General features: G+C 46.8%; 1 protein-coding gene across 1 annotated transcript in view; it reads left to right on the top strand.

Moving 5' to 3' along the window:
• The first annotated feature begins 860 nt into the window (after nt 1–860).
• EPHX1 (epoxide hydrolase 1) overlaps nt 861–27,483 on the top strand; it is a 41,909-nt gene continuing 15,286 nt past the window's right edge. Inside the window, exons 1-5 of the mRNA XM_088449370.1 lie at nt 861–965; nt 18,877–19,061; nt 20,796–20,976; nt 25,497–25,718; nt 26,144–26,273. Of these exons, the coding sequence (XP_088305496.1) occupies nt 18,882–19,061; nt 20,796–20,976; nt 25,497–25,718; nt 26,144–26,273 (713 nt within the window). The 5' untranslated portion in view covers nt 861–965; nt 18,877–18,881. The remainder of the gene's footprint in view (nt 966–18,876; nt 19,062–20,795; nt 20,977–25,496; nt 25,719–26,143; nt 26,274–27,483) is intronic.

The raw sequence follows: 27,483 nt of genomic DNA, 5'->3' as shown, positions 1-27,483 counted from the left end.
CTAGTGTCGGGGCTGGTGTGTGCTAGTGTCGGGGCTGGTGTGTGCTAGTGCCGGGGCTGGTGTGTGTGCTAGTGCCGGGGCTGGTGTGTGCTAGTGCCGGGGCTGGTGTGTGTGCTAGTACCAGGGCTGGTGTGTGTGCTAGTGCCGGAGCTGGTGTGTGCGCTAGTGTCGGGGCTGGTGTGTGTGCTAGTGTCGGGGCTGGTGTGTGTGCTAGTGTCGGGGCTGGTGTGTGTGCTAGTGTCGGGGCTGGTGTGTGCTAGTGCCGGGGCTGGTGTGTGCTAGTGCCGGGGCTGGTTTGTGTGCTAGTACCGGGGCTGGTGTGCGCTAGTGTCGGGGCTGGAGTGTGCGCTAGTGTCGGGGCTGGTGTGTGTGCTAGTGTCGGGGCTGGTGTGTGTGCTAGTGTCAGGGCTGGTGTGTGCTAGTGTCGGGGCTGGTGTGTGCTAGTGTCGGGGCTGGTGTGTGTGCTAGTGTCTGGGCTGGTGTGTGCTAGTGCCGGGGCTGGTGTGTGCTAGTACCGGGGCTGGTGTGTGCTAGTACCGGGGCTGGTGTGTGCTAGTGCCGGGGCTGGTGTGTGCTAGTGCCGGGGCTGGTGTGTGTGCTAGTGCCGGGGCTGGTGTGTGCTAGTACCGGGGCTGGTGTGTGCTAGTGTCGGGGTTGGTGTGTGCTAGTACCGGGGCTGGTGTGTGTGCTAGTGCCGGGGCTGGTGTGTGCTAGTACCGGGGCTGGTGTGTGCTAGTACCGGGGCTGGTGTGTGCTAGTACCGGGGCTGGTGTGTGTGCTAGTGCCGGGGCTGCAGGAGAGGCGCTGCCCGGCTGCCGGGGGTTAATCCGCAGGTTCCCGCCTCCCGCTGTACGTACATCCCGCTGTAGTGTCCGGGGAGGGGGAGCCCGGGGGCCAGTGTCAGCCGATCATCATTCCAGCCAGGGGAGCAGCAGAGCCAGAGCCTCCGGGGAGCGGGAACCCAGGTGACGGCACCTCTCATATAATATATATACATAGTATTATTATTATCATCCCGCTGTGCAATAATACCCCCCTCTATGTAATGCTGATATAATGCATGTCACAGGCAGCTGCATAATAATATATAATAACACCAGCTAATAATCCCTTGTAATACTCACAGGAAGGCTAAATAATACTGTGTAGCAATGGTGTGTGTGTGTGTGTATATATATATTTATTTCTCTTTAATGTTCCATATGGATGTGATAAAACGCTGCAATATCCTTATTTATATTGCATGCACTTTATAACAATAGTGAATGCACTTTATGTGGGTGATGTAAATAGATCATGATGATAACTGAGCAGGACACTGTAGAATAGATGAGCCCTCTGGTTTAGTGTTATGTCCCTGTGTCTCCTCCTCTCCTGTATAACTCTGCTGGGAAAGTTTATAAATAACTTTTCCATTGTAGTAACAATGTGTGATAATATATTAATTAGCATGCAGCATGTGACCTAATTCTGTATGGTACACGCTACACGTGATAAGAGCTGTGCATGGACAGACTGGTGTGGTACATGCTACATGTGATAAGAGCTGTGCATGGACAGACCTGTGTGGTACACGCTACACGTGATCAGAGCTGTGCATGGACAGACCTGTGTGGTACACGCTACACGTGATCAGAGCTGTGCATGGACAGACTGGTGTGGTACATGCTACATGTGATAAGAGCTGTGCATGGACAGACTGGTGTAGTACACGCTACATGTGATCAGAGCTGTGCATGGACAGACTGGTGTGGTACATGCTACATGTGATCAGAGCTGTGCATGGACAGAATGGTGTGGTACATGCTACACGTGATCAGAGCTGTGCATGGACAGACTGGTGTGGTACACGCTACACGTGATCAGAGCTGTGCATGGACAGACTGGTGTGGTACACGCTACATGTGATCAGAGCTGTGCATGGACAGACTGGTGTGGTACACGCTACACGTGATAAGAGCAGTGCATGGACAGACTGGTGTGGTACATGCTACATGTGATCAGAGCTGTGCATGGACAGACTGGTGTGGTACATGCTACATGTGATAAGAGCTGTGCATGGACAGACTGGTGTGCTACGTGTGTTATGTATCTGACTGTTTTTCATGCTTGGTGAGTGGACTATGACTGTTACCCGGATTACATTGCAGCTGATTATACAGGTTCCATTGATGTTAGTGGGAGTAGCTCATGTGAACGGCTCCATAGAAAGTAGCAGAACAACAACAAGGACTGAACACAGAAGGAACCAGACACTAGCTAACGCTGCAGACCGCGGTCCCGATTATTATCGATGGAAGCGGCAGTCTGGCCCAATGCGCCAAACTCCAAATATATGTAATCCAAAGAGGCAGATGCCCGCACTATAATCAACGCCCTGCTCCGGCCTTCTCCAAGCTACAGTATAACAATCCTAAAGAATGTGCAGCACTCAATGCCTGGATTGTAAATATGACAATGTATCGGAACAGAGATAAAAGCTGACATTTCCTATATCCCCAGCGCTCTATCACCAGGGTCACCTTGCCGAAAACAATGATTTATTATTTTGTCTGCTTGAATACATTTTCCACTAAGACTTTGAGTGCCGCTCATCCTCTAGGATTGTGTATGGGATGTAACCGCCATGCCGGCGCACACAGTGCCAACGGCCGGAATCCCAGCTCCAGAATCCCAACGGCTGTGAGCCTGAGGTTGAGTATTAGGGTAGGGTTAAGCACCAGGTGGAGGGTTAGGGTCAGTCTGCACGGGGTGTACGGCAGTTATGGTTAGGCTGCGGGTGGGGAGGGTTAGGGTTAAGCTGGGGTACACACTGGAGGAGAACCGTTGCGTGGGCCCCACTTGAGGGGGACCGGTGCGTGGGTGCTTTAAGAGGTCCAAGATCGTGTGATTACTAACATGAAGCCTGATGTGTATTAAAACAAAAATCCCCCCTGGTCCCCCATCCTGGCCTAGTAGTAAACTCTGGCAGATTCCACATATACTTGTGATCATTATTGGCAGCTTTTCTGTAAGCCATAAATACTGACAATAGTAAATTAGGGTCTGCCGAATGCTACAGGGTCTTGCCTAAATGATGCCACCCACTAGCGCGGCGTTGGGTCAGCATTAGAATGCACATTTGAAAAGTTCATAGTTCTTTCACCCACTTCTTATCTCTGTGTTTAAACTCGTTCAAACTTTGCACTTGATCTAGATAGGGAATGTCAGTACTGTATACACAGTCTCAATTCAAGGATGTGCTTTGTAATTATCTACACTTTTATTTTTTTTAACGCCAGACATTAGACTAGCCATCCAAGCCCCTTCCCTTTTGTATATTGTCAGTAAATGGCCCTTGTCTGTCTGTGTAACGTGCTGGGTAACTGTCATTGCAGTCAGAACAGGGGGATAGTTATAAGGACTGTTCCACGGGTAGGTACAAAATAGGGATTTTACCCAATAACAACCAATCAAATACTAACTTTCTGCTAGCACAGCTGAGGAAATGAACGCTAGCGTTAAGTTGTGACGGCATGTGGCGCTGTATCACCACATGCACGCCAGTTTTTACAGAACAAGATCTAGGGGGTCAATCCAGTTAGGTGCAGATTTCAAGGTGCCAGGTGCGAGTTGCTATTTTCTCTTTGACTTAACATAGCGAGTTCATTTTGCAATCCAAAGAGCAACTCGCACTGAACCAGTCGGAGTAAATTCACATTTTCCTATTTGCAATTTTTTTTTTTTTTAAGGTTACAATGTTGGGACACCGTCCTGGACCCCTTGGAACACCCCCCCCCCCCCCCCCCCCGTAATGACTAATTAGGCAATTGGAAGTTTCTATGAAAACAAATGGTAATTAGCGCCTATAACACTGCTCTATGATTTGCTAGAGAAAAATGTAAATTGCTGCAAAATCTCTCTAATAGATATCATCTAAAAATAATTTCTGACCCCAGTTTTTCATGCACCTCTCACATCGCATTTAGCTGACCATTCGCAAATCTCCGCTGCGAGTACTGGAAATTATCATTATTAATTGGATTGGAGAATTCTCCGGTGCTCGCATTTGAGTTTCATGAAACGAACTCTCAATTCGCACCTAATTGGATTGACCCCTTAAGCTGCGTACACACACACAACAATTTTTTGAATGATTATCGTTAAACAATATCGTTTAACGATAATCGTTTGAAAAAATCGTTCACTTTCTGAGTCAAACTATGAACGATTATCGTTCATTCACGTTTGTAGTTCAGCCAGACTTGTCAACTCAACGATTTTCATTAAGGGAATATGCAAAAATCGTTTGTAGTTCAAAAAAATCGTTAATTACACTTTAAAAAAATCTGACAGATAATCTGACAGAAAATCGTTCATAAAATCGTTGGTAACAAAATTGTTGTGTGTGTATGCAGCTTTAGAGTTACTTCACATTAACATAATATTTTCGTGGTAATCTGCCTCACCTCAAACTAGTCCAGGGTCTTGTCATTACCCCCCTATGGCTGTATTGTAACGGGTACCTCTCCCAATTAAACTGCTGGCATTGCATGGTTGCCAAAGCGGCTGAAGTAATGAGCCACACCAAACAGACCATTCGCCATTTGGTTTACTGTGCGTTCAGATTCTCTGCGTGTTGGCAGAATTTCCTTACACTGCGTTTCCAAATGGAACATGCCGCAAGCAAATTGCAATGTGGGTGTTACATTTTGTCCAGTTTCCATTTTGTGTGGGTCACCACGTAGGTCGTGTGATTATCTAAGTGCAGGGCAGCAGGCCGAAGGTTTTATAAGTGACTTCTCTACCTTTTAATAATAATATACAGTATAGAGAGCGTTTGGTCTTCTAATATACACCTATTTCTGCAGGTATTCTGTACAGGCGTTTATACATAAATTAACATTCCTTGTGTATTATAAGGTAATGATTTGTGAATAGATCTGGTACGTTGTGGCTTGGTAGTCTAGTAAAGTTACAGTGTCAGATACAGGTGGCACAGAATTCCAGATTTTCTGTATGTGTCATAGGGGTCTATGTGCTAAGATTTGGCAAGAGATAAAGTGGATGGAGATAATTTACCAACCAATCGGCTCCTAACTGTTATTTTTCAAACACAGCTTGTAATGTGTCAGGAGCTGATTGGTTGGTACTTTATCTCTCTCCAAGGTTTAGTGCATAGGGGTCTATGTTATTTATCTTCTCGGGTTCATAGTCTGATCTTGAGGTCTATGACTAAATGGCGCTTGCTAGTTATACGGCTGCTACTTTAATACAGCAGTGCCATGACGATACCCCTGGAACAGCTGCTTCAACTGTCCCGGGGATTGGCTGTAATCGGTGAATAAATGATCGGTGTCAGGCAGGGGGAGATTTAGGAAACTATTGCTTTGGTGTCTGTAACTCGCCAGCGCCATGTCCCCGGCTGCCGACAAGAGCCTGAAAAAGGGCAGTAGATTTGCAGTGTTGTTCCTAGTGGAAGTGGTGCCTGTAATATAATTAACAAGCGCCCGTTACACTGAAGACCTCTCAGTAATCATCTCTTAAACAGGGTTGTAACTTCCTGGGGCAATGGAGCCAGATATCAAGGGGGGCTCTAGCGGGCACATAGAGACAGGGAGAGGGCAGTGTGGAAGACCGGGTACTTCGTAGGTTGACCCGCACACTACCTGTAGCGTTAGAATGGCAGCATGCAGGCATTTATACAGATTGTGAGCCTTCTCCCTCCTGCAGTTCCTGAGGTGAGCACCTGCAAGAGAAATGACATGAGGGGTTATGGTAGGCCGTGAAGGAGATATTGTCCCCCGTGCTGTGGGGAAGGGGTATAGGGGACCTTGCCTCCGGGCGATGGGGACTATGGCCCTCATTAAGAGCCGCTCGTAAGCGGCCGCGCATTCGTTATGAGCGATGTTCGCACATCTGCACATGCGTACGGATTTTAATGCGCATGCGTGAACCAGTCAGTGCGGCCGAAAATCGTTTGTTCGCTAAATAGCGAATGCTGCTATTTTGAGTGACAGGAGGAGGCGTATGTGGGTGGTAACAGGGGAAGGTGCTTGAAAACGGGGAGTGGAATTCAGAATGCAGGCGTGCTTAAAGGTCAAAACGGGCATTTTATGGGTGTGCATAATTAATACAGGAGCTTCATTGACCACGTCACTTGGTTGATTTATAGTCAGAACTGCTCGCAAGATTGCGGTAGGAAAAACCAACCACAAGAATAGCGAGCAGTTCATACGCTGTTCGATGTACTCGATTAATCTATTAAATAGCGGACATGATGTATGGTGCGAGCGGCCAGGGGGCGTCTTTTTCAAAATTATGACCGCAAGTTTTGTTCGCTCGTTCAGACTTAGAGGCGTGAACAGACCGCAAAGTGCGAACGGTTCATTTGAATAGCCACCCCTTTTTAATGAACGAGTGAGCGCAAATAGCGTCCGGCTCTGAATCAGGGCCAATATTCCACCACTGCAATTAATTGTGGTACTTCAGGCTTGTGGCATTTAATTCTTTATTGTGCACAGTTAGACTACGTGACATTCCCTAGTGGGAAACAAGTTGTTGATATGGAATTTCAGTTGGGTTTATTATAGCAGATTAATGTAATCCTCAACTCTGACACACAAAGTCCAGGAACGAGATCAAACATTACTTACTTCATGTTTTTGTTCTTTTTGTGCATAGAAATATTTTAAGGGATCTATTCAATTAAGAATTTCCTGGCACACTGTTATAGCTTGGTTGCAATGTGGAAGCCAGCAAGGCTCCCCCTTCTCGCAAGGCTCCCCCTTCTCCAATAAGTATCATTACAGCTAATAAAGAATGTGTCTGCTCCTGGGACCACTAAATAAATACAATTACTATAAACATTCGGCTATAAGCTGTTTTAATTCAAAATATCAAAGAACAATATATAAAAATGTATAAAATACACAGAACTGCAGTTCCTGAAATAAATACCCAATTGATTACATAGCATGCATAATGTAGCACAAATTAAAAGCAACAATATGGACCTGATGTTAATCTCATAGAGGAATATGCTGATGAAAAATATATATATCTCCGCACAAAAAAAGTCCCATAAGAATATTGTAAACAATGATAATAATAATCCTTATACGATAATGAAGAGTTTTTATCCTGAATAGGGGATTGCTGTGATACCTCAATAGTGAAAGGGTCACTCGCCACTCCAATTGAGACAGCAAAGACATTGACGCGTTTCTCCCCTTTAGCAGGGTTTTTTCAAAAGGCAAGGTGAAACCTCTGCTAAAGGGGAGAAACGCATCAATGTCTTTGCTGGGCTGCCTACGTTCCTGAAAGAACCAGTTTCTACCACAATATCCTGCTGCCTCTGATGTGACCATCCAAGAGCACGGAGTACGGCGCATGCGTTACGCAATTTACACACAAAGGCGCTGTTGCACTCAAGATGTACAGTATCAAAACCGTCTTTGAAAGGTGATGGCGTTTTTTGGACAGTGAGGAAGCATAGTGCACGCGCTAAGATTGTATGTCTTATAGGCATGTTATGGGAATGTCGCGGACTTGTAGGTGGAAGTAGTTGTATACACAGATGCAGCTCCGCTCACATATGAGGCTGTACATGGATGTAGACGCCGCACCTGCCATAGCGCATCGCACTGCCTCTAACGGCTTGCCTTCTTCCCATAGTGCATCCTGGTGTCATCGCTTCCCCAGGTAAATGACGCACACGCACCCTGCGTCCACATGATGTAACACGTGATTCTTTATACCAGGCCACCTTCTTCCATTGCTCCATGGTCCAGTTCTGACGCTCAAGGGCCCGTTGTAGGCGCTTTTGGCGGTGGACAGGGGTCAGCATGGGCTCTCTGACACCCAGTCTGCGGCTACGCAGCCCCATAGACAGCAAGCTGCGATGCTCTGCGTGTTCTGCCACCTTTCTATCATAGCCAGCATTAACTTTTTCAGCAATCTGTGCTACAGTAGCGCTTCTGTATAGGCTTACTGTACTATACCTTTTAACTGGGATGCATATATATTATACAGGTTCTGTGGCTGCATTTCACCTGGTTTGAATCATCCACAGAACCTGTGTACTTCATGAGTGTCCCAGTTTAAAAGGGTTAGTATGGTCAGCCTACTTCTGTGGGTTGGAACCAGGGTGGCCAGCCTTCGCTCGCCAAGCACATCAATTAGCCTTGGCACCCATGAACCTGTTGGCGGTTCACCGGTTGGCCTTCCTTGTAGGTACTAACCACTGGGAACACCCTACAAGACCTACCCTTTTGGAGATGCATGGCCGAAGTCGCTCAGATCCTTACACGGGATGTAATCACTACCCCGGTTGTTGGGATGCCAACGCCGGAATTCTGACACTAGTCAAAATTCCGGTGCCAGCTTCCAGACCGCTGACATCCCGGCAGTAAGTGATGGGGTTAGGGGGAGGGCAATGATAGGGTTAGGCACTGAGGGGATGGTTGGGTTTAGGCTGTGGGGGGAGGGGTTCGGTTTAGGGCTGCGGAGGGGAGGGTTAGGTTTTGGGGTCGATGTAGGAGGTGTCTGTATCCTGACCCTGTCTGGATTCCAGCGTCGGGATACTGACTGCCGAGATCCCGAGTGCCGGCATCCCGTACCCAAACCCATTGCACCTGCCCATTTATGCTGCCTCCAACACATCGACTTCAAGAACTGAGTTTTCACTTCCTGCCTAATATATAAAACCCCTCGTCAGGTGCCTTAGGCCAGCATGTACTAAAGGAAAAATGCGGTAAAAACACAGTTTTCGGGGTTTTTACCGCATTTCCATATGTACTAAGCCCTGTCTGCCCTTTTATCGGTGCAGAGGGTAATGCCAGAAAAGCCTGGTGTTACCCTATAGAACCTATGGGCTTCTTACCGCACCTGACGCTTTGCCGCCGCCCCGCAAACGCCCAGCACTGGACCCCACTCACCTGCTCTCCATGGTTGCCGTCCCACGCTCCTGCTGGGTCCTCCGCCTCCTCCTCCTCCTTATCTTCCGGGTGCAGGGAGGAGGAGGAGGAGGAGCCCAGGGCTTCCTGCACAGGTCACCAGCAAGAAGCTCCCGGGGCTTGGAGGGGGCGGGGTCCCACGGAGACCCTCACCCGGCGTCAGCTGCTTCGCAAAGGGCAGCTCTTATCGCAAGAGCTGTCCTTTGCAATACTAATCACATATGTTAGTACATATGCGATTAGTAAGGTTGCGGTGACTGGTGGAATGTGGTCACCGCAACCTTAGTACATCCCGGCCTTAGTAACAAGATAATCAGTGTTACTTCTCCTGTTAGTGGTTTTATAGCTGGTGTGTGTGTGTGTGTGTGTGTGTGTGTGTGTGTGTGTGTGTGTATATGTATATGTGTATGTGTATCTATCTATCTATCTATCTATCTATCTATCTATCTATCTATCTATCTATCTATCTATCTATCTGTCTTGTCTGTCTAGCTGTACAGCAGGTGTTGTCACGACATTTAATGAGATGGATGGATACATGGTTTGCACTGGCTACAATGTGTCACTACTTGGAAAGCTACGTTATGAGGGATTGCCCACTTTAAGCATCACATTTGGAACCTGTCCTGAGCAAAACATTGGGTGGTGCTGTGAGCATGCCCCAAAGCTGCCACGTTACTTGCTACTTTCATATCTATTTTAATTTGACAAATCACTCAATCCTGTGCGCGCCCTTCATATGCAATCGCCAGCCATTGTCCTTGGTTTAGATTTGGCTGGTCCTTGCAGACCTGACCAGCCCTGGAAAACAGATTGCGAAATGTGTGATCAGAATAAACTACACATTATATTGTTGGAATATTATCCCCAAGGGGGAAACTGGGCAGCTTGTCTCCTCCTTACTGTGTGAACATAGTCATCTTCTATTTTCCAGCTTGTTTTCTTTCCAGCTGTAACTGAGATATCGTAAAGAGCTGCTAAAGTTGTCATGTATAAAAGAGCTACTAATAATATATAGTGTGTGTCCTCACATACATGCACAGAACCTGGGATATACAGTATAACCTGTGTACATTGTTGTTTCTGTGTACTTGTCTTGGGCTTGAAAGGGTTAATAGGCTCTTCATGCACCCTCGCCAACGCCTCCCATTGTGTACTGTTGTGGGCAGTGACGGGGTTAAACCTTTGTACACACTCCCACCCTGTCTGTAGCGCCCACCCCTGATTGTGTATTGTTACTGGCAATGTGAGAGCTCAGCTTGTCCTAATCTCTGATAGCTGGAGAAGTTGTGGGAGGTCTGGGAGTGGGCACAGCTAAGGACTTGCCAGGGCCGACACTTCATACCAGGTACATCTGAACGTAGGTGGGAGATTTTCACCTGGAGAGCCTGGCAGTATACTACAGTGGAATCTGTTCTCCCAGGCATCATGCGTTAGGGATGGATGAAAGATTATACTGGGCAATGAGGAAGCGATGGGCACCAGGATCTATCAGTCCCTTACCACTGTTTAGTAACACATTTAAAATCAATATTACACAGCGCGCACCCCTCAATTAATGTCAGTTGCATAAGCATGTTCTAGGTCTAAAACCATGCTATGGGACTAGCAGGGACTTTACCCCTCAAGGGCCGGTACAGTTAGTATGCAGACAGTTTGCCCAATTGCTGGCTGCACCAGGAAGGGGAGAGAATGGCCCCCGGATGTTCTGTTTGTGCCTTAATATAAATACAAGTGAAATAATCTGTCAGATGGGGCTAGTATGTGTTATATGTGATTCCTCCTGAGGGCAGTTACAGTTACTGATCCTATAGTACAGAGATGGGGAACCTCAGGCCCGGGGGGCCGTATAAGGCCCGCGGTATCATTTGGTCTGGCCCTCAGGGCTTTTTTCTGCTAGCTTCATCTGGCTAGCAGCGTGCCTAGAGTGGCGTCCTGCAGCCAGAATCTATGCAGCAGTGCCACCTGGAGCATCCTTGGGTTGCTTCAGATGGTCACACCACTGCCCTTACAGCTCCAGGCATTGCTGCCATTACCGGCGATTGTGGCCCCGCCCACGTTGACATCTCTTGGAGGGGGTGTGGTCTGAACCAGGCCCGCGAATACTATTCTATATATCAAAATGGCCCTCGGCAGAAAAAAAGGTTCTCCACCCCTGCTATAGTACTACAGGTGTACACAAACCTAGCCAGACTATGGAACTTATTGACCAAAGGGCGTAAAACGGCATTGCTAGTGAGAACGGGAGTCTTTTCCTGCTTTGCTCTTTTATATTACCGCCGACTGTTTCATAGCAGTCATCCATATCGGCTCGCTCTTGTGCCAGCCTTATCCGTGCTGCAAGAGATCTGCAAAACTGGCTCATCTCTGCGCACGCACATGTCTAAGCTAAGCTGACAGCCTACTTCCTGCATTCCCGTACACAGGGTTGGACTGGCCCACAGGGGTATAGGGGAAATCCCTGGTGGGCCCCACTGCCTGTGGGCCCACACCCTCTAAGTGTCAGGTTTCAGACCCGAAATTATAAATTGTTACACTATTAGACAGTTACCTGGTGGAGCAGGACCACGGATTAACAAGGGGGCTTGGTTCACTTCTATAGAATCTACACCAAGATTTGCCTAATGGTTAGCCAACCGTCTGTGGTGACAGGCCAGGTTTCTTTTCAATCATCTATTTCTTATCCTGTCAAGAAATTGTCGTAGAGTTGTTTGTCCTCAATACCCAGATGTTCGATATTTCCTAGGCCAGGCCTGGCCAACCTGTGGCTCTCCAACTGTTGCGAAACTACAAGTCCCAGCATGCCCTGCCACAGTGTGGCAATTCAGGAATGCTAAAATTGTCAGGGCGGTGCATAGTTTCACAATGGCTGGAGGGCCACAGGTCGAAAAGTCTTTCCCTAGGGGCTGTGGTTTGGCAGTGATCAGATTCTCCTGGTCTTGCCTGTGATAAAGAACGTCCGTAGTCTCAGGATGGTGATGATTGAATTAAATCATGAATAAAGTTTTCTTTCACAGTGGAAATATTCCTGCCATATTTTTATTGTAGTAATTTCTATATTAATGGAACGCTGATACCATGTTCTACTGAGCATATATGCAGGCTGGCAAATCGTACACCCTCGCATTTTTTATGCAAATTGCAGTAATTATAGATTTATTTATTTTTTGTAATTAAGTTTGCACCTATGTCTGATCAAATATATGACACTGTCTGTTATTTCCCGGGTGCTGCTATGTACATGTACACTAGAATTAATGTGTCTGCACAGACTTTGCCCCTCTGCACCCGGCTTGCTGGTATTCTGCCCACAGACTGGAAGCTACACATGCCAAGTGTCTGAGTCACGTCGTAAAAACAACTGAAGAAAATCTGAATCTGACGGTTTCACCGCTTTCAAAATATTAAAGTGTAACTGATCCCCAGCTCACTTTACATCGTTCCCGCTGTTCCTTGTGGAGGGCCGAAAAAAATCAAAAAATTATTTATAAATGGAACGTCTACATTTTTTTTTTTTTAGATATATATAATTTATTTTTATACCTTTTATATAAGTTTACCACTTTCTTCTCCAGCCTTTAATGCTAAAGGTCGATTGCCGAGTGTGCCGCAGAGAGGGGCGTAAGTTGCACCTAAAAAGAGCGCACGCAAAGTGAGCTTATGTCCGCTCATATTCCACGTTGATCCATTTCATGCTAGATAAGCAAATGTGCCCGCTTTTTTTCATGGGGAAACGTCACAAAACTATATAACCGTAATGCGCCCATTTAGTTAGATCGTTATCTACTCTATGCTCCAAATATTTATATACCATGTACTTGTCTTGCAATGTCTTGTACTGTATGTCACTGTAGTGTTCACTCTAGGTCCGGCGGCAGGCAGGGCGCCAGACCTAGAGTTAGGGCACTTTTGCACGTGCCTGAAAAGGGGGTGTGGCCAAAGAAAAGGGGGCCTGTCTGTATGACGCGTCCCCTTTTCGTCACTCCTGGGGGCGTGCCCGGCACTAACGGACATGTCGGGCAGCCCCCAAGCGCTGCGGTCATTGTGAATGGATGCGCCCGGCGTCCATTCACCGGCTGTGACCGCTGCGCCGCCGTTTTGATTACCCGTGGCACACAGCGACCCGCAGGTGGAGGCAGAACCTGCAGGCTTTCTCAGCGTGCTGGAGGGCAGGGCGCGTTCTGCCCTTCAGAAATAGGGCAGGGCGCGTTCTGCCCTTCAGAAATAGGGCAGGGCGCGTTCTGCCCTTCAGAAATAGGGCAGGGCGCGTTCTGCCCTTCAGAAATAGGGCAGGGCGCGGCGCCCCGCTAAAGCAGCCTAGCGGGAACACTATCACTGTTTTCTTGTTTTGTTCAACTGTTTCTGGACTTTATGTATCATGTAAGGCGCTGTGGAACCCTTGTGGCGCCATATAAATAAATGATAATAGTAATAATAATGTCTCGGAGCACTTTTAAGAGGCCCGTTTATTAATGATTGCGTTTGCAATGAGATCTGGGTATGAGTTTACTGCCCATGATCGCATTGCAAGATGCGATCATAGCGCCGAAATGCATTACCCAGTGCCCACAGGGACAGGGGTTCCAAAAGGAGCCCATCCCTGCGTTGTGCCCAGAGAGCTACTGCACATGCACGCCCACCATTACCAGGGAGGGTTCCAGGAGAACCCTCTGCCGGCTACTTACGCCAAGTGTAGCCCTTAGGCTGCAATAGGCTAACGTCAGCGGCAGCTGTGGGCTAAGTCTATGGAATGCTTTGCATTCTGGAAGCTGATAAATCTGGCACCATCGCATACACCAAAGACGCCTATTGGGTTGCGGTGGTTGGCGGGAATGGAGGGATCACTAAATATTTGCGATTAATCTGCAAATATTTTATGTTAAATGGGCCCCTAAATGCTAAAACAGAAGAAAACACTCCCCCCGGCCCTCCCCATCTTGTGTCTGCATGAAAAACAAATATATAACGCTTATAAAACACTCCGATGCTCGCAGGGGCTTAATTTGTTCCTGGACGATAAATCTATCCCCAATTAGCGTGTGCAGGGCGTTAGCAAGCAGCCAATCACTAGTGTTTCACTTAAACGCCCTATCGTTATATGTGAGCATAAATTAAGTCAGTGTACTATAACCAAACTTATCAATAATTTATCTAAAATAAAGACACTGACCATTTTGTTGCCTTTATGTATAATATTAACTGTCAAAAAATACTGGTGGCGGAAAGATGGAGCGGCATAAGCCAAACGTGGCCAAATCCAATTAAGGCAATTCCACTTATCCTGCACCATACTTGCAGGGCCAATTGCCCTTTAAGCAAGTAAACATTATTAGGGTCTCCAAATCTTGCACCATTGCATTTGACAAAAAAGCCCGGCCAGTGGGGTAAAATCAGCCATACAATGATGTAGATTGCACCCGTAATTGCCGTGAATTTAACCACCGTCCTTACGCTCCTTCCCGCCTCCCAAAAATGTACAATTGGGGGAGGGAGGGAGGAAAGTCCAAGAAAAAAAGATGCCTGACATTGAACTAATGAAATCAAAACTCCTCCCCCAGCTATGACCCCACTGATCCTAATAGGCTGACATGAACTACGCATATTAACCCTATGAATACAACTACACCGGACTCTATTTATGCTTCCAAATACGTAGGGGTTTAAGCTTGTACCTGTACATAAAGTACACTCTCTCCTCAAGATAGGACAGTTGTCACCACATCCGGTATTACCACCAGCTCCTCTGACCATCCGCTAGTTGTCCGTCTGTTCTCAGAACTGCATGCAAACACCTTTGTGTGAGCATAGGGGGCGCCATTACTGTGCAGTGCCTAAAACATCACCTAGCCTCGCCCATATGGCTGTAAGCCCCAGGCGGTGGTGATATCTGCTGAGAGTATGCATGGGGCGTATTTGGATGCCTTCCCAGGGTCTATTCTAATAACACAAGCTGCTCCTGCTGCTGCATCCGCGATTCCATTCAGTTATTTTAGAAATAATAACTTTTGAAAATACTGGGGTTGATATGCTCAAAGCAACCCATCCGCTTTTACCTGCCCTTTTATGGAATTTACTTGATAAATGCTACCTCCATGCTGATTGGTTGCTATGGGCAGTTTCTCCACTGGTCCACTTATACGCAGATGACATCTTATTGTTTATTTCAAAATATACAGTTTCAATGCCGCATGTTTTAAGCATTATATATACATTCGGTAGATACTCCGGTTTACAAATAAACTGGGATAAATCCTATGTACTTCCATTTGTAGATCCAACTGACCCACTTTTACAGTTCACGTTGCAACGGGTAATCTCTTTCAAATACCTTGGGATTTGGATCTCCAAAGATCCCTTGCGATATACATACCTCTTAATATCACCCCCCAGCTGGAGTTTATTAAAACTCGAATTTCTGTTTGGGGCAAATTACCATTGACTATGACAGGTCGGGTTAACATAGTTAAAATGGTTTTCCAACCAAAACTACTGTATGTTATACACCATTCCCCAATATATATCCCAAAGCAAATATTTAAGCAGATTGATGGTCTACTTTCCTCCTTAATTTGGTCTAGCGGGAGAGTTCGAATCAAAACTGATACACTGACTAGGCATAGAGATTCGGGTGGTCTGGCCAGGGGTGCCGAGAGGGGGGGGGAGCGGGTACAGATTACCGGGGCCCGGGCTTCCTGAGGGGCCCGGCGCCGCTCCCCCTCCCTCAGAGCAGCCTAGCACACAGCATGCTGAGCTGCAGTGGAGACTGCTCGTGGCAGCAGCCACAGCAGTCTCCTATGCCTGTGGGGGGAGCGATCACACTGATCGCACCCCCCTGGCTTTGAGCAGGGCTGAGGGGGCCCAGAGCGCCCCCTCTCCAGCGCACAGCGGCGCTGCAAATCTTTTTTTTTTCGGGAAGGGGGCTTGGCCACGCCTCCTGCGATTAGGCCACGCCCCTTATTACCCGGGCCCGCCGCGGCTCTCAGCGGGCCTGGGTCTGGCTCTGCCATCATTTAAATTATACTATTATGCCACACAGCTAGCACAATTGTGGGAATGGTTCCAAGACTTACAGGTAGATTCGATGCCTAATCTTATTATGGCCGGGAGTGGCACGGGTTTGTCTCTGGTTCAACTTCTCTTTAGTGATAGTTGTCAGAATCCCCCTGTCTAAACAAGCTGTAATCTGTAAATCTGGAGAATGGCCTTGTGGATTCTAAGGGGGGAGGGACTAGACCCAGATACCCCGTTAGCTCATGCAAGGGCGTTTACTGAGCTCTGTGGGGAGGTGTGGGGAAAATGGGGTGTGACGTCTATTGGGCAATTATACCGAGAAGGGTATCTGAAATCTGTCCAAAGATATATAATTTCTGGCAAGAAGTGTGCCGCATTATATAAGATACAGGTATACCACAAGATGTCCTCACTCCAGTATCCTGTATTTTAGCTAATATTGAAGACTATTCCATTGGTAAATACCCTAAATTATTTGTAGCAAATATGTGCATGCTCGCTAAGGTGTGCGGCCCGAGCATCAGCGCATGGCTATCGTTGGTAAACACAGTTTCGTCACACGAAAAATATGTGATATAGCACATATTTTTCGTGCTATATATATATAGCCAGGAGATCAGAAAATAAATACCTTCAAATTTGGTCTAGATGGCTTGAATCGTCTTATGCTGGTCGTGCTCATTAAAAGTTTGGTGGTGATCAGTGATTGGTTATTGAGCCCTGATGGTATATGTAAAATGTTTGAGACAATAAGCTTTCCTATGTATGAAGCCTCAGGTTGTGATTCAATGCGATATGTTTAAATTGTGACTCGCTTGGTGGAAATTAAATGTAAGCAACCATGTTTGATTTCTTCAGAAGTTGTTTTTCCATAAATCTTAAAATAACAGACCATGTCTTTGCCTTCTTTGAAAGTATATATAACTTTATTGTACTTCAACAAATGTCTTTATATTGTTCTTACAATGGTTCAGCACTGTCATTTTTATTTTTGTTTGTAAATGTTTACAAAAAAAATCACTAAAAAATGTATTGAATAAATAAAATTGGGATTTGCTCAAAACAGGATAGGCTTCGCTGGATCCCTATTACAAGCAGCGGGGACCATCTTGGTAACGTCATCTTGATAAATACAGTTAAGCCGCCGTCCTCATAAAGTCTATGGGTAGGGCAGTAATTGCCGGTAACTCTTTGCTAAATGGCCCAAAGCAGTAAAAAAAAACGTATTTTCTAGTGATTTCGAAGAATGTTGGCTTTTCACTGCTTTATAAATAGACCCAATAAACTTATACTGACATAATCCTGTTGCTTTGTAGTATTTTCTCAATAAGAGACAAAGCAAATTCTGCTCTGCTTGTCGTCTAATTTTCCGCTTCTGCTTTTCTCGACACTTTCTCTATTATTTGATATCTAAACAAATCCTGTTTATCTCTATTTTATCTGCTTGTTCAGGGAGACGCTTGCGCTGTAGCGTTATTTTGCTCCCGTTTCGGGGAATGATGGGATTACATGTAAATGGTTTCAGTAATTCGTAACCAATTGAATAAACTGCGAAATGGTCATTTTCACGTATCAAGCCAAATAGTGTTCAGTCCCTACCCGTACTGTCCATTAGGGCTGTAGCCACCGGTTAGCCAGGATGGCACACACCAGGGGTGCCTGTTTTTAGTTGAATGCCTCCCTTCTCAGCCTGGGGGCCTGATGCCGGCAAAGGCTTTCCGCTAATTACCCCAGCCGTGCCTCTTGGTCAGAGCTCCTGGCTTAAGCTCTGTCACAGGGATCCCATTATGTTTGGGCCCATGGCTGTGCCACCCAACTGAGCAGGTCCATGCTACAGCTCTGTAATCTAACACAGCATGGCTTGTCCATTATTCCCAGCTAGTTGTAGATATTTATGGAAGTCTGGGCTTTAAACCTTCCTCCTAATTCCAGAATGATGCAAGATAGAGAACACCCACCACCCCCTTACCAACCTGCCAGCTCTCGCTAATAGCACGTTGGGCAGATGTGATGCAATATAACTGCCTCATCTATTCCAGGTTTATTATTTAGCCCAATAATCCCATCGTGGGTTCCTTTGCTCTTTAAGGTGTTATGATAAAGCACCACTTTATACACCCATTGTTTAGCTGTTGTTTGTTAATAGGATTAGCAATTGCCACGTCTCTAGTGTCTGTAACTTGATAGCAAGCAGAGTCAGCCCTTCGTGAGAACAAACGGCACCGAGCGCTCTTGCAATGCAGATATAGGCTAGGAAGAGCTTTCCATATACTTGGCACATACATTGTGTTTGGTTTTAGATTGAATAGAGCAGATCAGACGGATAGGTAGGGTGCAGTCCACCATATAATGGAATCCTAGTCTGGGGTGAAGTTATGTGATTAAGGGACTGCGCACCTTCGGATTTCTCTCTTGGCTTGTACATGTTCTTTTACAAACTAAAATCATTGGCTAAACTTTTTGCATTCTGTTATTTTCAGACAAACCTTTATATCATCTTGAGTTTATATTGTCACAATGTTACTCTTGCTCTCTTGAATGTAGACATTTGTGTGCAGAGAGACTCTTAGTGTTGTAATCGAGGACATCCACGAATAAAGGACTGATGATATAACCACTTTGTTGAAAAGACCAGAAGGATGAAAGATACAAGCCAATAAAAGTGTTCTAGGCAGGAGATGGGTGGCGAGCCCGGCAACCATTGCTGGTGGGACCTCCATATCGTACAAGGGTGATGCGTAACGTCCTGCTCACCTTGCACATTCACCAGGGAGAAAGGGCTGTAAAACGGAAAAATCTATGCACACATAAGAGACCCCACAATAGGTGGAAGTTATAACTTATCTGATGTTCTAAACTCTTAATAAGAAAACCCTTCCGTGTAATAAGCGTTTATTGCCTGTACTGAACATACAATCATTTGTTGCAGGTATAATGCTGCTTGAGATTGTCGTAGCCCTGGTACTAGGAGCACTCCTCTACCAGTTTGTTTTACGAAGAAAAGATGAGACCCTGCCCATGGGTGATGGATGGTGGGGTGCCGGGCAGAGACATGACGATGAGAATGAAGACATCCGTCCTTTTACAATTGAGACCTCGGAGGAAGAATTAAATGTAATAAGATTTTCAATACTCTGGTGATTTTTTGTTTGTTTTTGTTTTCTGGACGTGTTTGCGCCAAAATGCAAATACAGGTGGTGAGATGTATCTCAGGAACCAGCCCGCAATCGTTTTCAGGCTTAAAGAACTAGGCAAGCCCCCTAATGACATCCTGCCACGTTCCTAGTGTCAGACCTACCCCTTACCACTAGGCCACGCCACCAAATTCTTGTACTGTTGGGGTTTATGTCACTATGGAGTCTATTTACTAAGCAGTGTTAGGAGACAGAGGGCCTGATTCAGAGCCGAACGCTCTGACCAGAGCGCTCTTGCTCTGAATCAGGGCCCTCCTCCCTCAACTTGGAGCGGCCTCATGGACGCTCGCATAGCTGTTGGTTACCACCCACAGCTATAGCGAGCGTCCATGATGATGGTCGCGATGGTCATCGGGCTTGCGACGAGACCCTGCGGTAGGGTCTCGGTGACCACAAGCCCTGGAGTGATTTTGGCTCTATCAGAGCCAAAATCACTCCCACTGACATCACTAGTGATGTCAGTGGGGCCGGACTCAAACGGTAGGCGTTCCCATGGGAACGCCTCCGTCTGGCAGCCACGCCCCCGGCACGCCCACCAAAGGGGGCGTGCTGTCAATCAACATCGACAGCACGCCCCCTTTGGTGCGAGACCCGGAGCAACGGCTATCCCGTCGCTAGCCGGGTCTCGCGCATGCACACGACGGAGTTCCCTCCGTCGTGCGCATGTGCAGTAGGGCACCATCGACCCGCTTGCGAGCGTCCTACGCTCGCGAGCGGGTCTGAATCAGGCCCAGAGTGAAAAGTGATAAGAAAGTGATAAGGTGCCAGCCAATCAGCTCCTAACTGCCATCTCACAGGCTGTGTTTGAAAAATGACAGTTGGGAGCTGATTGGCTGGCACCTTATCACTTTTCACTCTAACGTCTCCTAACACTGCTTAGTAACTAGACCCCTAGATTGGCAGAGAGGCTGTGATGGAAGAGGGGATTCTGGGACAGGGACATACTCGATGGTGCCCTCTTCCTCCAGGCTCAGTGATGGCTATATAAAATCTATCATGCTCGTATCCGTTTCAAACCAGAAGTGTGCCAAGGCACATGTTTCCTACGGGCCCCGTCACCATGCTGCCAAGCCCTCCATTAGTCCTATAATCTGCTACATCCGCATTGGTTCGCTTGTGGTGCCCGTACAAGTCGTGATCCGCTGCTTCAGTCTGTCTAGGGGCCTATTTATCAAATCCTTCGTCCCAGTAACGCTGCATAATGTCAGTTTCCACATGATTACCACTAAATTCCGCAATAAGGCGATTTATTAAGTCTATAATGTACTGCGAGAATTGGAGCGCACCGCATGCAATGCGTGGACATCATTGCGCCCAGCTTCAATAAGGAACAATAGGTTTTGGGGTATTTATCACTTCTTTGATACATGGGCCTCTTAGGCTGAGATGTACAACGCAAAGGTAGAGCTGTCGCATGATAACCGCTTATGCGGTCAGGGGCAGACATCGTCCAAGCAGGTTTATCGTCTTCAGGGTTGGCTATGTGACATTTCAATCTGATATTGATCAGCGACGGTCTTCGGCGCATAGTAAGCCGTAGTTTACCGACTGAGTAAAAAAAAGTCAGGCAAATTTACAGCGCGTATGTGCCGCACTTCTTACGTTTTTTGTGTCACTTCTGTAATCATGACCTGAATCTTTGCCACTTCTGCAGGACTTATTTAGTCGGATTGACCAAACGCGTTTCTCCGAGCCGCTTGAAGGCAGCCGGTTTAACTACGGCTTCAACTCCACCCATCTCAGGAAAGTGGTGTCTTACTGGAGGAACACCTTTAACTGGGGGAAACAACTGGAAATCATTAACCAGTACCCGCATTTCAAGACCAAAATTGAAGGTACCTTTTTTTTTTTTTGGATGCATAATTCTGCTGTAGTTGTGTATTTCGTCATCTGGATCTGGCCCAAAATTGTGGACAACAGTAGTTTTTGGGAATTAGTGTACTCTTAATGTAACAAAGAGATGTGTGGGAAGGTCAGAGCTGCCTTTATTTCAGGTGTTATATATTTTAATTTCCTTCCTTTAAATGAAGTTGTTGAGAGCAGTAACCGCTGTAGTAGACAAGATCCAGATTGTACAGCCATCTACTAATGTTCTGAGCCCCAATTATAGGAGAAACCCACCTTAGTGCCATATTTCCTCAGTACACTAGCTGCTCCCTCCACAGGGTCTATTCATTATCACTTAATTTCTACAAAAGCAGGTGAAAATGACATTTTCACCTACTTTTGGAGAAATTAAGTTTTGGGGCCATTCATCAAGAAGGTATCACAGATATCTCCTGCTTACCATCCTCTTCCGGAATAGACCGCAGTCCTGAAATACTAGTATCACAGATATCTCCTGCTTACCTTCCTCTCCCGGAATAGCCCGCTGTCATCATACACTAGTATCACAGATATCTCCTGCTTACCTTCCTCTCCCGGAATGGCCCGCTGTCCCCATACACTAGTATCACAGATATCTCCTGCTTACCTATCTCTCCCGGAATGGCCGCTGTCCCCATACACCAGTATCACAGATATCTCCTGCTTACCTTTCTCTCCCGGTATGTCCCGCTGTCCCCATACACTAGTATCACAGATATCTCCTGCTTACCTTTCTCTCCCGGAATGGCCCGCTGTCCTCATACACTAGTATCACAGATATCTCCTGCTTACCTTTCTCTCCCGGAATGGCCCGCTGTCCTCATACACTAGTATCACAGATATCTCCTGCTTACCTTTCTCTCCCGGAATGGCCCGCTGTCCTCATACACTAGTATCACAGATATCTCCTGCTTACCTTTCTCTCCCGGAATGGCCTGCTGTCCCCATACACTAGTATCACAGATATCTCCTGCTTACCTTTCTCTCCCGGAATGGCCTGCTGTCCCCATACACTAGTATCACAGATATCTCCTGCTTACCTTTCTCTCCCGGAATGGCCGCTGTCCCCATACACTAGTATCACAGATATCTCCTGCTTACCTATCTCTCCCGGAATGGCCCGCTGTCCCCATACACTAGTATCACAGATATCTCCTGCTTACCTTTCTCTCCCGGAATGGCCCGCTGTCCCCATACACTAGTATCACAGATATCTCCTGCTTACCTATCGCTCCCGGAATGGCCCGCTGTCCCCATACACTAGTATCACAGATATCTCCTGCTTACCATCCTCTTCCGGAATAGACCGCAGTCCTGAAACACTAGTATCACAGATATCTCCTGCTTACCTATCTCTCCCGGAATGGCCCGCTGTCCCCATACACTAGTATCACAGATATCTCCTGCTTACCTTTCTCTCCCGGAATGGCCCGCTGTCCCCATACACTAGTATCACAGATATCTCCTGCTTACCTCTCTCTCCCGGAATGGCCCCGCTGTCCGCATACACTAGTATCACAGATATCTCCTGCTTACCTTTCTCTCCCGGAATGGCCCGCTGTCCCCATACACTAGTATGGGGACCGAAGAGCCTTATTACGGGAGCATTCGCCATGTCCAGATGGCATTTGCTCCTGCACTCAGTGTTAACCACACTCCTTTTCCATGCAAAGCAATCCCGGTTCTATCGGTACTCTCCGCCTCTATCCGGCTCTTTCCGCAGGGCTATGTGGGCCTGCGTGAACCCTAGGTCACGCAGCGCACTACAACTGCTGAGTCGGACTCGAAAGGAGCAGTGAAAAGATTCGTGGAGACGGCTGATTTCTGGATCAGCTGTCTCCGCGCCGGAGCAATGATGGATTGCACCAGCGCTCTAGGTTAGAATGTTAAACATCGGGGTCCGTCCCAACCCCGATAATGAATATAATAACTAGGCCCACAATATTACAAGTGGGCAGCTTAGTGTAGCAATGTGGCTCTAATGCAGTATGTTCTCCTTTTTTTTAATTTTTCTCGGACTTGGAATTAAGGGTATATAACTAGATATTACTTCTCCCCAGAGGAAGAATTAAAAAATCTGTGTGTACAGGGGAGGGGTGGAGTGTCTGTGGTTGCCATGGTAGTCACATAACAATGTGGAAAATCTGCAGAAATATCCATAATTAAGAACAACATTCTTAAGAAACTAACCAAGGAAAAATTAGAAATATACAGATTCTTTTTCTACTTATTTTCTGTATGTTGAAATTTTTTTATTTTTTTTTATTTTTTAAAGGGATCGCTGCTGTAAGTGCTTTGGAACATGGGGGCTGATTCAGCATTGCGCCTATGTGCAATGCTGAATACAGATTTACGATTATCGGGCATTTGCCAGAACAGTTCTTGCGTGATTGCTCTGCCTGATTGACACTTACAGGCATTTAAGGGGCAGTGTGGGGGCGGGGATGGCCAACCTTCCCGGAAACTGGTGGGGAAGGGGAGAAGTGTATGCCCAGCTTTTCGGGAGTGGCCAGGGTTTCCTGGCCTCGCAAGCCGGCCAGCCTGAGTAAGCTGAGGCTCACTCAGAAGGCCAGAGGCCTGGTGCCGTCCGCCATCGCGAGCGATGGTCGTGATGGTGATCCCCGCCTGCGAGCTCGGTCGCAGTGCTATGATCACAAATGCAGCAAGGACTGAACCGCAAAGCTGCTTGCGTTTGGCTTTCCAATTCCTTCCTAAGCTGAATAAGCCCCATCGTGCATCAATTTACGGATTGAGCAGTGTATCTTTCGTGTACAGTTCTTATCTTACCCTATATTGGATTTAGTATCAGATTGAAGTTGGATAACTGTTTATAAATCCCTCGTCATGACTGCAGATAGATAATCCGAGAGCGGGGACGCGCGGAGCAGGTCTTACAGATCCTCGTTAATGAGTGCAGTCTAATTGACTCGCTCGCCTCCGTTATCTGCTGTCATTTTTGCCCTACTTTCCTGCCCGCATCCAGGGGGAATATTACACGTGGGAAAAGTGTAGGTTTTTAATTAAATATGAATCACCCAGAATTAGTTACAGACGGGCGGCACTTGTAAAAATAGTTCATGCTTAATTAAGTTTGAAATGTGCAGCTTCTCGTGTCGCCTCTTTTGAAGTGTATATTATCTGTTAGGGGAAATCAAGGGAAAAATCCTTCACTATAATTTCCGAATGGCAAGAAACGCGAATATAACGCTATTTACAGTCTCCGAGGGCCCTATTGATCTTAACGCGGTGCAGCTTAAGATGTCTCCGCTGATAGCCATGAAATATTCAGCATAGAAGTGACCGTAAATAATGGTGATGGGCATCTTTTCCTTCTTCATACCTTCATGCACAGCATAGGGATCAGTATAGGTCCTGACAGATGATCTGTAACGTGAATAAGCTGCTTGTGCAATATGTTCTTAATGTAAATCTGTCAGCCGAGGAAGTGTCAGGTCACCGCAAAAGTAAGGACATGTTGGCGCTATTTCTACCACAAGTGTAGGCCTGTGGTATATATACTGTCACCCTGATGTGTGTAATGGAAGTGTAGCCCTGTGGTATATATACGGTCACCATGATGTGTGTAATGGAAGTGTAGCCCTGTGGTATATATATATACGGTCACCCTGATGTGTGTAATGGAATTGTAGCCCTGTGGTATATATACTGTCACCCTGATGTGTGTAATGGAAGTGTAGGCCTGTGGTATATATACTGTCACCCTGATGTGTGTAATGGAATTGTAGCCCTGTGGTATATATACTGTCACCCTGATGTGTGTAATGGAAGTGTAGGCCTGTGGTATATATACTGTCACCATGATGTGTGTAATGGAAGTGTAGGCCTGTGGTATATATACTGTCACCATGATGTGTGTAATGGAAGTGTAGGCCTGTGGTATATATACTGTCACCATGATGTGTGTAATGGAAGTGTAGGCCTGTGGTATATATACAGTCACCCTGATGTGTGTAATGGAAGTGTAGGCCTGTGGTGTATATACTGTCACCCTGATGTATGTAATGGAAGTGTGGGCCTGTGGTGTATATATACTGTCACCCTGATGTGTGTAATGGAAGTGTAGGCCTGTGGTGTATATACTGTCACCCTAATGTGTGTAATGGAAGTGTAGGCCTGTGGTGTATATACTGTCACCCTAATGTGTGTAATGGAAGTGTAGGCCTGTGGTATATATACTGTCACCCTGATGTGCGTAATGGAAGTGTAGGCCTGTGGTATATACTGTCACCCTGATGTGTGTAATGGAAGTGTAGGCCTGTGGTATATACTGTCACCCTGATGTGTGTAATGGAAGTGTGGGCCTGTGGTGTATATATACAGTCACCCTGATGTGTGTAATGGAAGTGTGGGCCTGTGGTGTATATATACAGTCACCCTGATGTGTGTAATGGAAGTGTAGGCCTGTGGTATATGGTGTCAGATTTTCTTGTAGGACTGAACGATAAGAATGTTCGTCTGGTTTTCCCAGGTATCGATATTCATTTTCTTCACGTGAAGCCGGTAAATCTCCCAGCCGGCCGCACTGCCAAGCCCCTTATCATGGTGCACGGCTGGCCAGGATCCTTCTACGAGTTCTACAGAATAATCCCTCTTCTTACGGATCCCACCAGCCACAGTCTGAGCGAACACTTTGAGGTTATCTGCCCGTCCATTCCCGGCTATGGCTTCTCAGAGGCGTCTCACAAGCAAGGTATATCTCCTGTATGATTGCGATATTAAGGAATGCCTTTTATTATGCTGGATCTTCTAATGGTAAAGCCCACTAGGGATAGGTTAGGCCTGAGCTCCATTGTTCCCCCAAGTGTTTGCACCTCTTACTCCTCCCAAATGCTCTATGTGCAGGATTTAGAGAGCGAGAATTGAGGAGCCAGGTATTGGGCCGTTGCACATACATGGGGAGGATCTACGCTGTGATTAATTGTTTTCTCCCCCATGGAGATCGTGTTTTAAAGTGGGGATTGCTGGGGGCAAGCAGCAGTGCTTGAATGATGATGAAAATTTGGGCAAACATTTGACATTTCATTTTCTGTGTCCACCAATTACTGTATTAATTTTAAAGGTCAATAATGTCTCACTCCTCTATTCCCCCCTCCTCCTCGTGCCCCCCCCCCCCAGGATGTGACTCAGTCGCTGCCGCTCGTATCTTTTACAAGTTGATGCAAAGGTTGGGGTTCCGCGAGTTCTACGCTCAGGGAGGAGATTGGGGATCCATGATCTGCACGAATCTTGCACAGATTGCTCCTAGGTGAGGCTCCGGTGTGAATCCTACGCAAGTCACTCATGTATTGAATTATTATATTTTTTTATATTGATGCCATTGAGACAGATACAGTAATAATTTGGATTAAACACACACACAAATGTACTGCATTGAAAATTTTTATATTCAGCCATAACTTTATATTTTCAAATTATATTTGGACCTCACTACACCCAGAACATTGCACTGCTAGTCTCTCTTACAGAGGTACAAAAACCTTTCCCTTCACCATCAGCCAATCAGGGCCGCAGTTATCCTCCTGTTGCGTTGCTTTGGGTTCTGTCCATTTTATATGTTGATTGGGTTAAGTACATTTTCGGGCCCAAGCTTCGTGTTCATTCTAGCTCCCTGCACTTGTCACAACCCGTGCCGTTCCTCTTTCCTGCCTGGGCTTGTGGCTCTCTGCTCTGGTGCTTATAGCACACTCCCCACTGTATCTCAACAGTGTGTTGCATCAGCTGAGTGTGCTAGAAGCACCAGAGCAGGGAGCGACACTCCAGGCAGGAAAGAGGAACTGCACGGGGGGGTGTGACAGGTGCAGGGGGCTAGAATGAACACCACATACGGTAATATGCCCCCAGTTAATTTTAAAACAACACAAATGACTGGCAAAATGTCTGCGTTTTTTAAAGGCAAATCTCCAACCAGCCCAAATGCTGGACGGCTTGGACAGAGCCATAGGCTGCTCAGCCCAAGATTGGTGTACTTATCGGGAGGGATACAAAAATCTCTGGGGCTACCACCAGCCCAGCACTGTGTCTCTTCCATACTGCTCCTGAGCTTTGGGGGCTGGGGTAAAAAGCAGGCTGGGGCCCAAAACTCCCCTTCACCAGCCCCCAATATGATATATATATATATTTAGTGCCCCCTCCCTGCTAGAGAGACCAGCTTGGCTGTCACAGAGGCGTGGTAGCCCCCCCACTTATGGACTCCATGTTATAATGAAATCCCAGTGGGGGATGAGATGGGGGGGGCGGGGGAAGCAGTGGATGATGGTGTAATGGGGGGGCAGTGGAGGAATGGGGGTAAAGGGGGCAGTGGATGGTTGGGGAGAAGGGGGGCAGTGAATGATTGGGGGAGGGCAGCCTGTTGCTATTTTTTTTATTAAACCATACCAGTGCTGTGAATCCAGGACCGCCACTGGGGGGTATGAGTTGGACGGGGGAAGGGGAGGTTGCCCCAAACTCGCTGATTC

The sequence above is a fragment of the Taudactylus pleione genome, unplaced genomic scaffold, assembly GCF_031769625.1.
Source record: "Taudactylus pleione unplaced genomic scaffold, aTauple2 ptg000483l, whole genome shotgun sequence".
Taxonomy (NCBI): domain Eukaryota; kingdom Metazoa; phylum Chordata; class Amphibia; order Anura; family Myobatrachidae; genus Taudactylus; species Taudactylus pleione.
Note: the sequence above shows the minus strand (reverse complement) of the source record. Positions and strands in the feature narration are given on the sequence as shown.